General features: G+C 42.3%; 1 protein-coding gene across 3 annotated transcripts in view; it reads left to right on the top strand.

The window, feature by feature from the left end:
- ANO3 (anoctamin 3) overlaps nt 1-12,331 on the top strand; it is a 233,229-nt gene that overhangs the window by 178,271 nt on the left and 42,627 nt on the right. For all 3 annotated transcript variants that reach the window (XM_035117599.3, XM_060275243.2, XM_088668117.1), the window contains 5 exons: nt 632-763; nt 1,988-2,094; nt 4,141-4,196; nt 6,269-6,390; nt 8,764-8,898. In XM_035117599.3, coding sequence (XP_034973490.2) covers nt 632-763; nt 1,988-2,094; nt 4,141-4,196; nt 6,269-6,390; nt 8,764-8,898 — 552 coding nt within the window. The remainder of the gene's footprint in view (nt 1-631; nt 764-1,987; nt 2,095-4,140; nt 4,197-6,268; nt 6,391-8,763; nt 8,899-12,331) is intronic.

The raw sequence follows: 12,331 nt of genomic DNA, 5'->3' as shown, positions 1-12,331 counted from the left end.
TGAATGGCAACCCATGAGTTATGTGAGGGGAGCTCTGAACCTCCAGATATTGCTGGACTACAACTCCCAAACTCTTTGGCCATTGGATTTGCTGACTGGCACACAAGGGGGTTGTGAGTGAAAAAACATCATGGGCTAGCAGAGATTCCGTATCTCTTCTCTAAATCCATTCATGTGGGCCATTCTATTCCATTCCATTCCCCCCCAGCCAGAGGAAGGGGAAGGAATACACATCAGTGTTAGAGCATCTGCCTTGCAAGCACATGAGTCTCATGTTGAATCCCCAGCATATCCAAGTAGGTTTGGGGGAGACTCCTGTCTGAAACCCTGGACAGCCACTGCCAGTCAGTGTAGTCTATAGTGAGTTAGATGGACTCAATGGTTTGAATTGGTACACGACAGCTTCTTATGTTCCTAGTGTTGGCAGTGCCACTTAATCCCTTTTTTATCCCCTGGCTATGCAGCTATTTTTTCTTCATCTTTTGAAGAGGAGGACATTATAAAGAATGTGGCTTCATCTTCTTTGTGTTCTGTTCTAGTACAACCCTCCCATTGCTGCGTAGTATGTAGTGAAATCTCTAGGCAAAATGCATGCAAGAGAATGAGGTAATGTTTTCCCCCAATGTTCCAGTTTGCAGAGGAATATGAGAGAACTGAAGAGCTGGTTGCCCAGAAATCCAATGAAACTTGACAAAGAAGCACTTCCTGACCTGGAAGAAACAGATTGCTATACGGCGCCCTTCAGTCGTGCACGCATACATCAGTAAGTGGGGGACCCATATGTATATATTCATAAGGCGCCCTGATTAATATTTCACTTTTCCTCAGCAGGTGACATAACATCAATCATCATTAACAGATGGCTGATGTCAAAACTGAATGGTATTTATATTCTAAAAATTCTGCCATCTATATTCAGTGATATCTTCTAGCGATAAACCTTTAGCAACGTTGGGTCAGTCACCAGTACCATCCCCTAGACTGGCTTTCTTTTCTCCAGATTAATTTTGCAGTATTCTAAGAGCAACAATACTAAATTCAAAATGTATGAACTACTTTGAAATCCTAAGGGCCAGCATCACAAGTGCTACATTTTTGTTTCATAAAGCAGAATCATAATTGAATGTTCCTGATTAAAACCATAAAATCTCATATTCATGATTTTTGTGACCCAAGAGGGGAATCTCACTGGCGCAGGGCCATCCAATTGGACATTAGCAGGTCAGCAAAATACCCTATAGTGTTTTGTGTACATAAAGTTTTGGAAGCTTATTCCAAAAGGCCATTGTCTCAGAACCAGCTTGAAGATTACTTGAATTGCACTACTTGCAGAAATTAAAATGTTTCAGTTGCTCACATTTTAAATGGGGCAATGAGATCCTTGATTTTTTTTTTGAAGTCACCTGACACTCATGGATTTGCTTTTCGGTATTCATTTAACTAGAGGGAACTACAAGTTGAACAATTCAAGTAATATAAATAAGATCTTGATACATGGCCCTTTTATTTATTTTTTAAGAAACATGTTAATTGTGTCTGTTCAGAAGTAAGGGACACTGAATTCAGTGGGACTTAATACCAGATAAGTGGGTATCAGATTGCAGCCTAAGATTAGGTTCTGACCCACATTAGGGTTAATTATTTGAAAATCATGGGATGGAAAATGCATCATTGACTATATGGCATCCAAACCAATCCAGGGAGGCAGAGGTTTCTGGCACAAGAAGTGCTGCTGCAACAGCAGAAGGGAAACCTAGCTGGGGAGTGATATTGGGAAGGGCAACTGCTGTGGAAACAGCACAACAGGTGAAGCCAAAAGGCAAAGGAGAAGCTGAAGTTTACTGGCAGAAGTTTGAATGGCAGAAAATCAGGTGCCTGTGCTTGTATTTAAGGTGCGGAGCTGTTTCATTCGTTGTGAGATGTATTGTATGGTGATATTTTGACAGCTGCTTTGAAAATTAATCCACATCAACTATCTCTTCAACAGTTTTACAATAAACAACAAAGACAGTTTCTTCAGCAACTCCACGAGAAGTAGAATAGTCCACCATATGCTGCAGAGAACGAAGTATGAAGATGGGAAATCAAAAATGGGTATAATTCCACTTGGGTATTAAGACTGCTTGTTGTTAGCAACATATGCTCTGCCGGCCAAAATTATTGAGTGAATATCTAAACTAAAATATAGATAACATCCAATTGGAGAAGACGTCATGGAATTTTCACCTGGGAACCCTCCAGATGAACACTTTCTTTAGCATTCATCCAATTTTGCTTGCACAATGCTTACAGAGATGTTAGATTATATGCAGCCTTTATTGCACATTTCTTCTGATTTGTTTGTTAGAGGACAATAAGCATTCATTCTCATCTGTTTGCAGGGTGTTTACACTTGTTTCCATTAGTTTGTCTGTCAGTCATCCTGTATTTTGCAATGCATTTCCCCATCCCTATCCAAACCATGAAAAGACAAAGGACTGGTAAAGAAAAAGTGATTTATATGCATTTTATGTGCCACCAGATGGTGATGTGGAGTCCCGTTTTTCTCTACCTGTTTTCCCTGTTTAAATTTACAATGCTCTAATGGAAATGCTTCTTTGATGTGTCTAGATCCAGCCTAATTCTTTCTAAAAAGCAGGTTAGTTGTGCTAAAACAGCAGAGTCCCTTAATCAACATTAAAACACACTCCTAAAGCTTTGGAATGCACTTGAATTCCTCCTGGAGGAAGAGGCATCCCTAAGATTCTTCACATAGGGTTGCCATATTTTGAATAGTTGTTGAGCTTTGGAGGAGGGGGCAAAGTAGTTGAGCTTTGGGGCAAATTCAACTATTTTTTTAAGGAAAAGTCAACTATTTTTTTAAGGAAAATCGGCAAAAAAACCACTGCCAACATGGCTTGCCACACATCCAGATTTTCCCGAACATTTTACCAATTTGCGCCCATACGCTGCTTCTGACTGCAGTATTCCAGTTATGTCCAGTAAATTCTGGATGTATGGCAACCCTAGAAATTCACAGAAAACTAACAATAGTTGTGTGTGTGTGTGTGTGTGTGTTGCAATTCATTCCATACCCAGGTGCTTGTCAGCAGGGTAAACCTATCCAGCGATGGAGCAAGCCAATCGGGCGCTGGGGGTGGCCCTTGTGCCCTGCACCCAGGGGTGGGGCCAGCTGCCTGTAGGGGCATGTCCAGCCACCTGCTGGGGCGGGGCCATCTGCCTGTGGGGCGGGGCAAGCTGGGACAGGATGGTCCGTGGGGCCTATGAGTCTGCCTCCTCCCACTCAGCTGCCCTACAGCTGAGGGGAATGCAGCGGGCGGACCGTTTGGGGCAACATGGAGCCTGCGGGCGACCAAGCCACCACGTCACTCCCAGGAGAGGCACATAGCTTGTGTGTGCCGCCTGGCATTTTGGCACCCCCCTCAGTGGTGACACCCAGGGCTGCCCGTCCCCACCGCCCGCCCCTTCCTCCGCCCCTGAACCTATCCAGAAAAAAGAAGAAGCAGACAGAAAAATGGGGGGGGGGCTGGGTATGTGTGGCAACATGAACAAAGCCAGAAAATATTCTTAATAAGGAAATTTATATACTACTTCATATTTCAAAGAAAATATCCAAGTGGTTTACAGCCAGCGAAAAATATCACAAATGAAATGCAAAAATACAGTTAACAAAATCCACATTTTGCAGCAGCACAGATAACAATTAAGTTAACATAAACATAAACTGAAACAACTAGCTTATGGGAACCATCATAACTAGAACAAGCAGCCTCCCCTCCTTCCCATGCTGTCTCTAAATCCCAGTTGAGGATAATTTTTTGAGGCGGCACAGGCGTTCAGGAAAGACCACAGACTGCAGACCACGAGATGTGTGATTTGTAGAATGGAAGAAAGACTACTCAAAAGACACACATACACGCTCCTTGGCTACCTTGGAAGTAAACACAGTAACAAAATTGCCCATGAAAAATTTCATTGGAATTCTTCTCCCCTTTTCATTATTTTCAAATTTGATTTATTTTCTCATGAACTGATGGAGAAGGGTCAGGGGAAAAGGTGGACGATGTTTTCAGATGTTAGCACTTGTGTTGAGGAACCTGATTTCTAAGTTATGTTATTGTCTTCTTCTTCATTCCCTAGGCATTAACAGATTACTCAGCAACGGAACATACGAAGCTGCATTTCCACCTCACGAGGTAGATTAAGTAGTACGTAGTGCTTTGAGTGTGGTATGTTCATTCTAAGTCTGTGTTAACCTCCTGCAGTCCGCAAATGAAATGTAAATTTGTTCTCAGGTATTTCTGTTTCTCCGCTCCGTCAGTCTTCTCTGAGGACCCCACCTTCAAACTATCTTCATTGTTGTGCTAGATGTCATTTGTTGCATAGCATGCAACCCAGCCAAAGCATGTTTATTCATGAGCACAAGGTTCTAGCCTAAGGCACAACACCCACAAGCAAGGGGGAGCCTCAGGTTCAGATGCTGCATATGGCCCTCCAAGCCCCTTCATCCGGCCACAGGACATTGCACCCTTCCCAGGCACAGTCCTTCCTGGCCCTGCTTTGCACTCTCCTTGAGCTTTTCTTGTTTGTTTCTTGCCTGGCTGGGATGTGTTCTCAAACTCTTGCTTTCTTGGATGGGGGATAAAGAGAACTGTGTGTGTTTGTGGAAGCTAGCCTATGGTACAAAGGTGATATTTGAATTCTTTGCTCTGTCTGATTTTGCCTTTGACTCCTGTACATTTGCCCAGAAGGGACTGTGGCCTTCTGGCTGAAAAACGTTTATCTAGTTCATGCCATAGGCAATAGGAACTTTGGTTCCTGGAAAGCAGATAGTCATAGGTAGCATACTGTATATTATATTATTATATTATATTATTATATATTATATGCCCATATCCAAAATGTCCGCAGTGCCAGAAATCGCTTCTGCGGCTGCATATAAGATGACCCGGCGTATAAGACGACCCCCGACTTTTGAGAAGTTTTTCCTGGGTTAAAAAGTAGTCTTATACTCAGGAAAATACAGTATATTATATTATATTATATTATATTATATTATATTATATTATATTATATTATATTATATTAACAAAATTTCTATGCACCCCAAAACTTGGAAGAGGATCTAAGGGGTGTTCTACATTAGTATAAAACAATGGAAAATGTTATTTAAACCCACTGCAGTCAAGTTCTGCCCAGTGCACCAGCCCGTAGGATGGCAAGCCCCACCCACAGAGTCCCATACCGGCATCTTCCATGACAAATCAGCCTTTGAAGTCAAGCAGGAAGCTTTGAAGACGATGTTGGGCTGAGCATGGTTAGAATCCTCACTGCAATGGGGAACCCTTGTTCTATATGTTTCTCACTCAGAGGGAGGATTCTAAGTGCATTCAGCTGAATGTGTGTGTGAGAGAAAAACCCTTTGGATTTTCCAACATTATTATTATTATTATTATTATTATTATTATTATTATTATTATTATTGCTGCTGCTGCTGCTGCTGCTATTATATATGCCTGTAAATGCAATGGTATTTGTTCTCAGCAGTGGTTTTGTGCTAGTGGGAAGTGCTCCCATTCACATAAGGTGGGTCCCCAATTTTTGTCAATCCCCAACTGCAGTCAAAACTTTCCACCAATCCTCAAGAGCAGCTTTTCAGGGGGGTGGGGGTGGGCTGCAGTCTGCATTAATTGGGTGCCCCACATTGCACAAACGGTAGCGATTTCCACTAGCAAAAAACAAGTATTTTAAAATAATAATAATAATTAATTGAATTTCAATATTGAGACAAGCAATATCATTAACATAACTTTATGTTACACACACACACACACACACACACACACACACACACACACACACTGCTTTTCCTTCTCCTCATATTTTTAAACATGGGAATTATTGTGAGGATGAATGTAACAATTGTGTACTTTATACGTAAATGTACCATATACTTGCATTAATAATGGACAGTATCTTCCAGCTGGAAAGTACTTCAGTTCTATACTGTCAAGACAAAGCACTTCCAGAAGGATCTCTCTGTTTTTGTTCCAAAGTAATGTTTTCCTTCTGTGGAGATGTTTATAATTACCTCAGCTTGAGCAGAGTACGCTCAACACTGTACTGTTCAGCATTGTTTAGTAATACATGGAGCAACTGTCCTGTTCCATTAGAAATGTTGTTTTAATATTTTTCTTAATTTCTTTATAAGAACCCTTTTCTTTTGTATAAGCACATAACAATCCCCCCTCCACTATCTGTCTTCCAGGGAAGTCACAAGAGCAGGCATCCCATCAAAACTCACGGAGCCCAGAATCATCGACATCTGTTATATGAGCGCTGGGCACGGTGGGGAATGTGGTATAAATACCAGCCTTTGGATTTGATCAGGTACTCTAAGAATACTGCAGAACTTGGTGTAGTCCAGGCATCCCCAAACTTCGGCCCTCCAGATGTTTTGGACTACAATTCCCATCTTCCCCAACCACTGGTCCTGTTAGCTAGGGATCATGGGAGTTGTAGGCCAAAACATCTGGAGGGCCGCAGTTTGGGGATGCCTGGTGTAGTCCCATGAAAAGGGAGGAAGGCTAAATGCCATCCCAATGAACATTCTGCTATGAACAGTCTCCTTATATCAGCCTAGTGTTTTAAATTGGTTGGGTAACCTCTGTTCCAGGGACTGAATGCACCCCATCATTCCGCTGTTATCTGGCCCTTGGAACACTCCCTTGGCCACACACCCTTGTCCTTAGGCCACACCCCTCACCAATAGTGTTCTACACTCTCAAGTGTTTTTGCCTGACTGGAATGTGTCTTTGAACTGTAGTAATGTCTCTTCCTTTCCTAGATAGAGGATGGAGGGGGTATATGTACAGGGCTGTCTTAAGCATATACGGCACCATGGTGCAAAGATCTGCCCAGCACCCCCCCCCCAGGTTGCCCAGTCCCAGGCATGCAGGAGGGCGGAGCCGGCCGGCCACCTCAGTGTCTCGCTGGCTCGGTTGCCCCTGAATTCGTGGCACAGAGCCGCCCGCAGCAGAAGAGCCCGCCGTGGCACTCCAGCTGATGGGCGGGCTCTTCCCCAGACTCAACTCTCAGGCCCCGGACTCTCAGCCTGGTGCCCCTGGGAGCCTGGCACCTGGGTGCCCCACACCCCTAGTGCCTATGGGTAAGACGGCCCTGTATATGTAAAAAATAAACCTCTGACTTTTGTGCAGTTGAAATCTGGCCTGTGTAGGTAGATATTTATTTTGCCATGCACTTTTCCCTCTGGAGTGTGACCTCTGGATGATTGATGGAATCCAGCCCTCAGCCTGAGAAAAGTTCTCCATCTCTGCTTTTAAGTAGTGTATAAATTGATTTTAAAAAAACAATATTTGATTTGTTTCTTAGTTCTGATGAAATGCATGCTGTATTCAGAGAGTGTAAGATAATAATTTAGCATGCATCTGCAAATAAGTACAATAGTGCAAATACAGTAGTGCAACCACACTGAATTGGCTGTGCCAGTCCATTTGCAGTGTGCCAACTTTGCAACCACCTCCCTTTCCATCTCCCTTTTGATAAGCAGCAGTCATGCAACAACCCAATGGTCAGGTGAGTGCTACCATGCCACCTGCTAATGGTGTTACCAGATCTACTTATTGACAGGTGTGGAAGGAAAGACTGCCTAGGCCATATCCAGAGACACTGGCTGCATTTTGACATCTGGCTATTTCCCCTATCCTCCTGTAGCATCTCAGGATGATTTTGAAAGTTTCTCTTTTGTTTTCCATTAATTGCAGTTTAGTGTTTCAAGCTAAAACTATGGTAAACTATGGGTTGTTATTTTGGGAAAAAGCCAGTTTCAAAATCCAAAGGTTAACGTTTTGAACAACTATGGTTAACATTAACACATCAATACAAGAAATTGCAGTTAAGCAAAAATCAGAAGCAAAACTATGAAAAAACAACAACCACAGAGCAGGGTTGACCTAAAACATTTCAGAACAGCAAGTCAAAGTGTCTAGTACTCAGGTAAGGTCAAGTCATTTCAGCAATGAAGTCCCACAAAAAAACAATCGTAATAACTAACAATTTGCTTCCCTTTTATGACCACCAAAATCAGCTGCCCCAAGGAAACCACCTCACTCTGTCTATTTGCAGGGCCAACTCATGCCATGTTAAGCTATGGTTTAGTGTTGCATCCATATGTACTTTTTAAACCCGTAGTCAGTGACAGGAACAATACTCCCTGCTCCAAGAGTCTCTACAATGGCCATTCTTCTGAAACAGACAGGACTCTAGTTGTGCCTGACTGTGTTAAATAAAAAAATATGTATGGTCCAGAACAGGCTTTTCCACCATAGCTGCCAAGTTATCCCTTTTTTAAGGGAAATTTCCTTATGCTGAATAGGCTTCCTCGTGAGAAAAGGGAAAACTTGGCAGCTATGTTTTCCACTGTGAAGAACTCCCATTTTGGACTACAACTCCCATTGCCCCTGACTATTACTCAGCTGGCTGGGACTTAGGTAAATTGTAGTCCAAAACATCTGGCCAGCACCAGATTAGGAAACCTGACCTTGAATGTAATCAGTGGCCTTCAAATTATATGTTGAAGTGAAATAAAATGGGTTTGCCAAACCTATTTCTAACCAAATCCCATCCCAACTGAAGAGTAGTTCCACTTCCACTTAAGGTGAATGCTCTGTTGCCAAGGTTGGCAATGGCATTCAATTACTTTGACATTTAAGCATATTGTGTATTTACCTTTTTCTTACTCAGGCGGTACTTTGGAGAGAAAATTGGCCTTTATTTCGCTTGGCTAGGATGGTATACTGGGATGCTCATTCCTGCTGCACTTGTTGGGCTGTTTGTTTTCCTTTATGGATTATTTACCATGGATTCCAGCCAAGTAAGGTAAGAGGTGTGGGGATTGTCCCATTTTATAAAATCACAAATCAAAATCTGTCACTATGAGCTGGCGGCTCTCAAGCCCTTTCAAAAGTAGCTGTCGAAATGGATCATGAGAATAATGCAAATTGGCCCAAGCCCCACTCTGACTATCATATGGAAGAATCACAAGGTGGGTTTTTCGTACCGGGCCTAAGGTGTTTGGCGTGTGCATGATGCTTTTAGTGTGTCTTCCGTTCAGTTTCTGTTTGCTTGTGAAGGATTACTTTGAGATGCAGCAGATCCACTTCACTGTAATTAAAAATGAAATAACATTCTGGTATGAGCTACTTTCCCTCCTTAGATAAGCATTTACATCAAAAGGTGGGGGGGGGGACACACGACAAAATGACTCTCTCTATACTGAAAAGTTATTATTCTATGATGACCATAAAATAAAATCATGTCAATGCAATGTAGCATTTGAAACTAAAATCTCCCCATTCTGACCTGTGCATCATAAAGTTATCTTGCCTCAATTACCTTGTGTTGTGCTGCCATCATTTTGTACATTCTCTTACCCCCTTTGGCAACAGCCAATGATGTAGAAAGAGGTTGAGGGAAAGCACAATGTGACAATGTTATGAATTACATACAGGGGAGCAAGGAAGAAATCAATGCTGAGATGCTGTTTTGGTGTCCCCCCCCCTCCAATAAAATAAAAACCAACAACATTGCTATGGAGGATTGGGGAAAACCCTGAGGAAATTTGGGGTTTGTGAAGGGATTGGGGGGGGGTCTATCACAAGTACTAATGATTCAGTGACTTCACTGCTTACAAACACACAGCTCTTAGGCTGGGTGGGGGAAGTAAGCCATGCTCCCACCCCAAGCAGAACTGTCCTTCTAATGTCCTATTCTTTTTAAAGAATATATTTTACTGTTCTTTCACATGTAATAAACTTAATTAAAACATAGCAGACAACAAACAGCAGCTAGTCTGTTATTTCTTGGGGGGAAAAGCATAACAGCTGTTTGAAATTAGAACCATTACTTAGAACAAGTTTATGATGCACAATAAAGTCTCTGATCCAATAATTTTATCCAGATGTTTCAATTATTAAAGCTGTTATTAAAGCATCTACAGGCCATTTAGACAAGACCTTTCCCTAACAAATGGAAGGTAACCCCAGACCTGGCCAGTAGGTTTGACTGAGCAATCCTCCTGGTCCCATTAACCCTCTCCTGTCCCTGACATTGATCCACCATTGCCTCAAGGCCAAACCACAAAACAGTCTTATTCACAGTAAACAAAAAAAAAATTCCTTCCAGTAGCACCTTAGAGACTAACTAAGTTTGTCATTGGTATGAGCTTTCGTGTGCATGCACACTTCTTCAGAGGTGTGCATGCACACGAAAGCTCATACCAATGACAAACTTAGTTGGTCTCTAAGGTGCTACTGGAAGGATTTTTTATTTTTTTTTACTATGGCAGACCAACACGGCTACCTACCTGTCACAGTAAACAGATGTTAAACCCACAAAAATATTCTGGGAAAGAGATCTCATTCCAGTAGGCATCATTATGAGGGAAAATGGGCTAGAAATGCTTTTAACAAATAAATAAATGAACATTTGTGAAAGCCTTTTGATAATCAAAACTGTGGGTGGGATTCAGCTAAAGAGGCTCATCCGTAGAAGCCCTGTGCAAATACATCCATGTGTGCAATGGGCCCTTGCCTCACATGGCTCCCCAAATTGGCTTGGGGTGTGTGTGTTGTTGTGAGAACCCATGAAACATCATGCTGCCAGGGGCTGGAGTCAGACACAGGTCACACGAAAGACACAAGACTCCATCATCATTCAAAGAAATGGCATACCACTCAGAAACACATCCCAGTAGGTCTTGCCCCTGTAGAGCAGATGCCAGGACAGAAGGTCCAGGCCTTCTACCCTTTCTAAGGCTCCTCCTTTTTCGGATGCTTCCCAAGCATTCCCAAACTGCATCTCCGCACCTCTGGCCTCTGTTCTGCTCTCCTCCTTATCCTGTATGTTCTTGGAGACCAGGGGGGAGAACTTGTTCCATCGGGAGAGGAAGACTCCATGGATTCTTCAGCAGTCTCTTGACCTCCCCCCCCTTCTCTGCTTCAGCCTCATTCTGTCTGTCAGGCTGAAATGTTTGCTCTGACGGAATGATCAGAAAAGCATTGACAATTAATTATTTAAATGTACCATATATTCCAGAGTATAAGACGACTGGGCATATAAGACGACCCCCAACTTTTCCAGTTAAAATATAGAGTTTGGGATATACTCACCGTATAAAAATATGACCAGGCATATAAGACAACCCCCAACTTTTGAGAAGATTTTCCTGGGTTAAAAAGTAGTCTTATTCTCAGGAATAGAGAGTATTCCTCCCTAAGTCAGAAAACGTGGTTATTATTCCTCACATATTAATTGCATAGCTATATTGCACAACTGCAGTACATTCACTGCACTATTTTAACCCTCATCAACTAAAGTGTCAAGGAACACAAGGATCATCCTGGATTTTCATTATGCAACAAGACTTCATGTCAATTTGACAAATTAGCACCCCCAAAAGACATAACTATTAATTTAATGTGTCAATACAAAGCCATCTGATTTTAAGACTACTGGATTCCAAAATCGTTGTTGCTCTTAACTGAAAAATGAGCAGATAATGGCTTTATATGTTTCTCCACAAAATGTAACATTTATTAGCCAGGCCCCACCAGAGCTTAGAGTAATCAGAAACCCATTTTAAGTGCAAGAGGCCAGGACTGGGATACTTTGTTTAGTTATCTATCTATTATTTCCACTTCTGTCCTGTCAGGGGGCTCCCAAAGGGTCCGCGGGAGGAGGGGGATGCCAGATCGGGTTACAGGGATCCCTGGCTCCTCCTGCGGACCCTTGGGAGCCCCCAACATCCTGGATGTCAGGGGGCTCCCCAAGAGGTACTGCTGGAGAGAAGGGCCCGGGGATCCCTATAACCCTTTGGGAGCCCCCTGACATATCCCGTCATTTGTCATTTCATGATCCCATGATGGGCTACAACATAAAATATCTCATTGTACATGGCACCATAAAATACAACGTAAGGCACCATTAAAACAAACAGAAAACTCAGTTAAAGCAATTAACAACTCAGTTTTGTAATATTTTGCAGACATGTTATGTGCCTTCATAGTAATACATGATGCAACAATGGGCATTCAGCAGTTTCCCCCCTATAATTACTTTATATGTAATTGCTTAATATAATTACAAATGAAGTAGTTATAATCATATGAGATATATGACTCTGAACATCTGCAGAATACAGGTCTCTTTGCACTAGATACACATAGTAGGTACTCATACAAACTTGTTTAAGGGACAGGTTCTTGCTTTCCAGAAGAAGGAAGAGGATGAAACTAGAAGCATCTCCTTTTTT

This window comes from Zootoca vivipara, chromosome 1 (assembly GCF_965207765.1).
Source record: "Zootoca vivipara chromosome 1, rZooViv2.hap1.1, whole genome shotgun sequence".
Classification (NCBI taxonomy): domain Eukaryota; kingdom Metazoa; phylum Chordata; class Lepidosauria; order Squamata; family Lacertidae; genus Zootoca; species Zootoca vivipara.
This window is presented reverse-complemented; position numbering and strand designations above follow the sequence as displayed.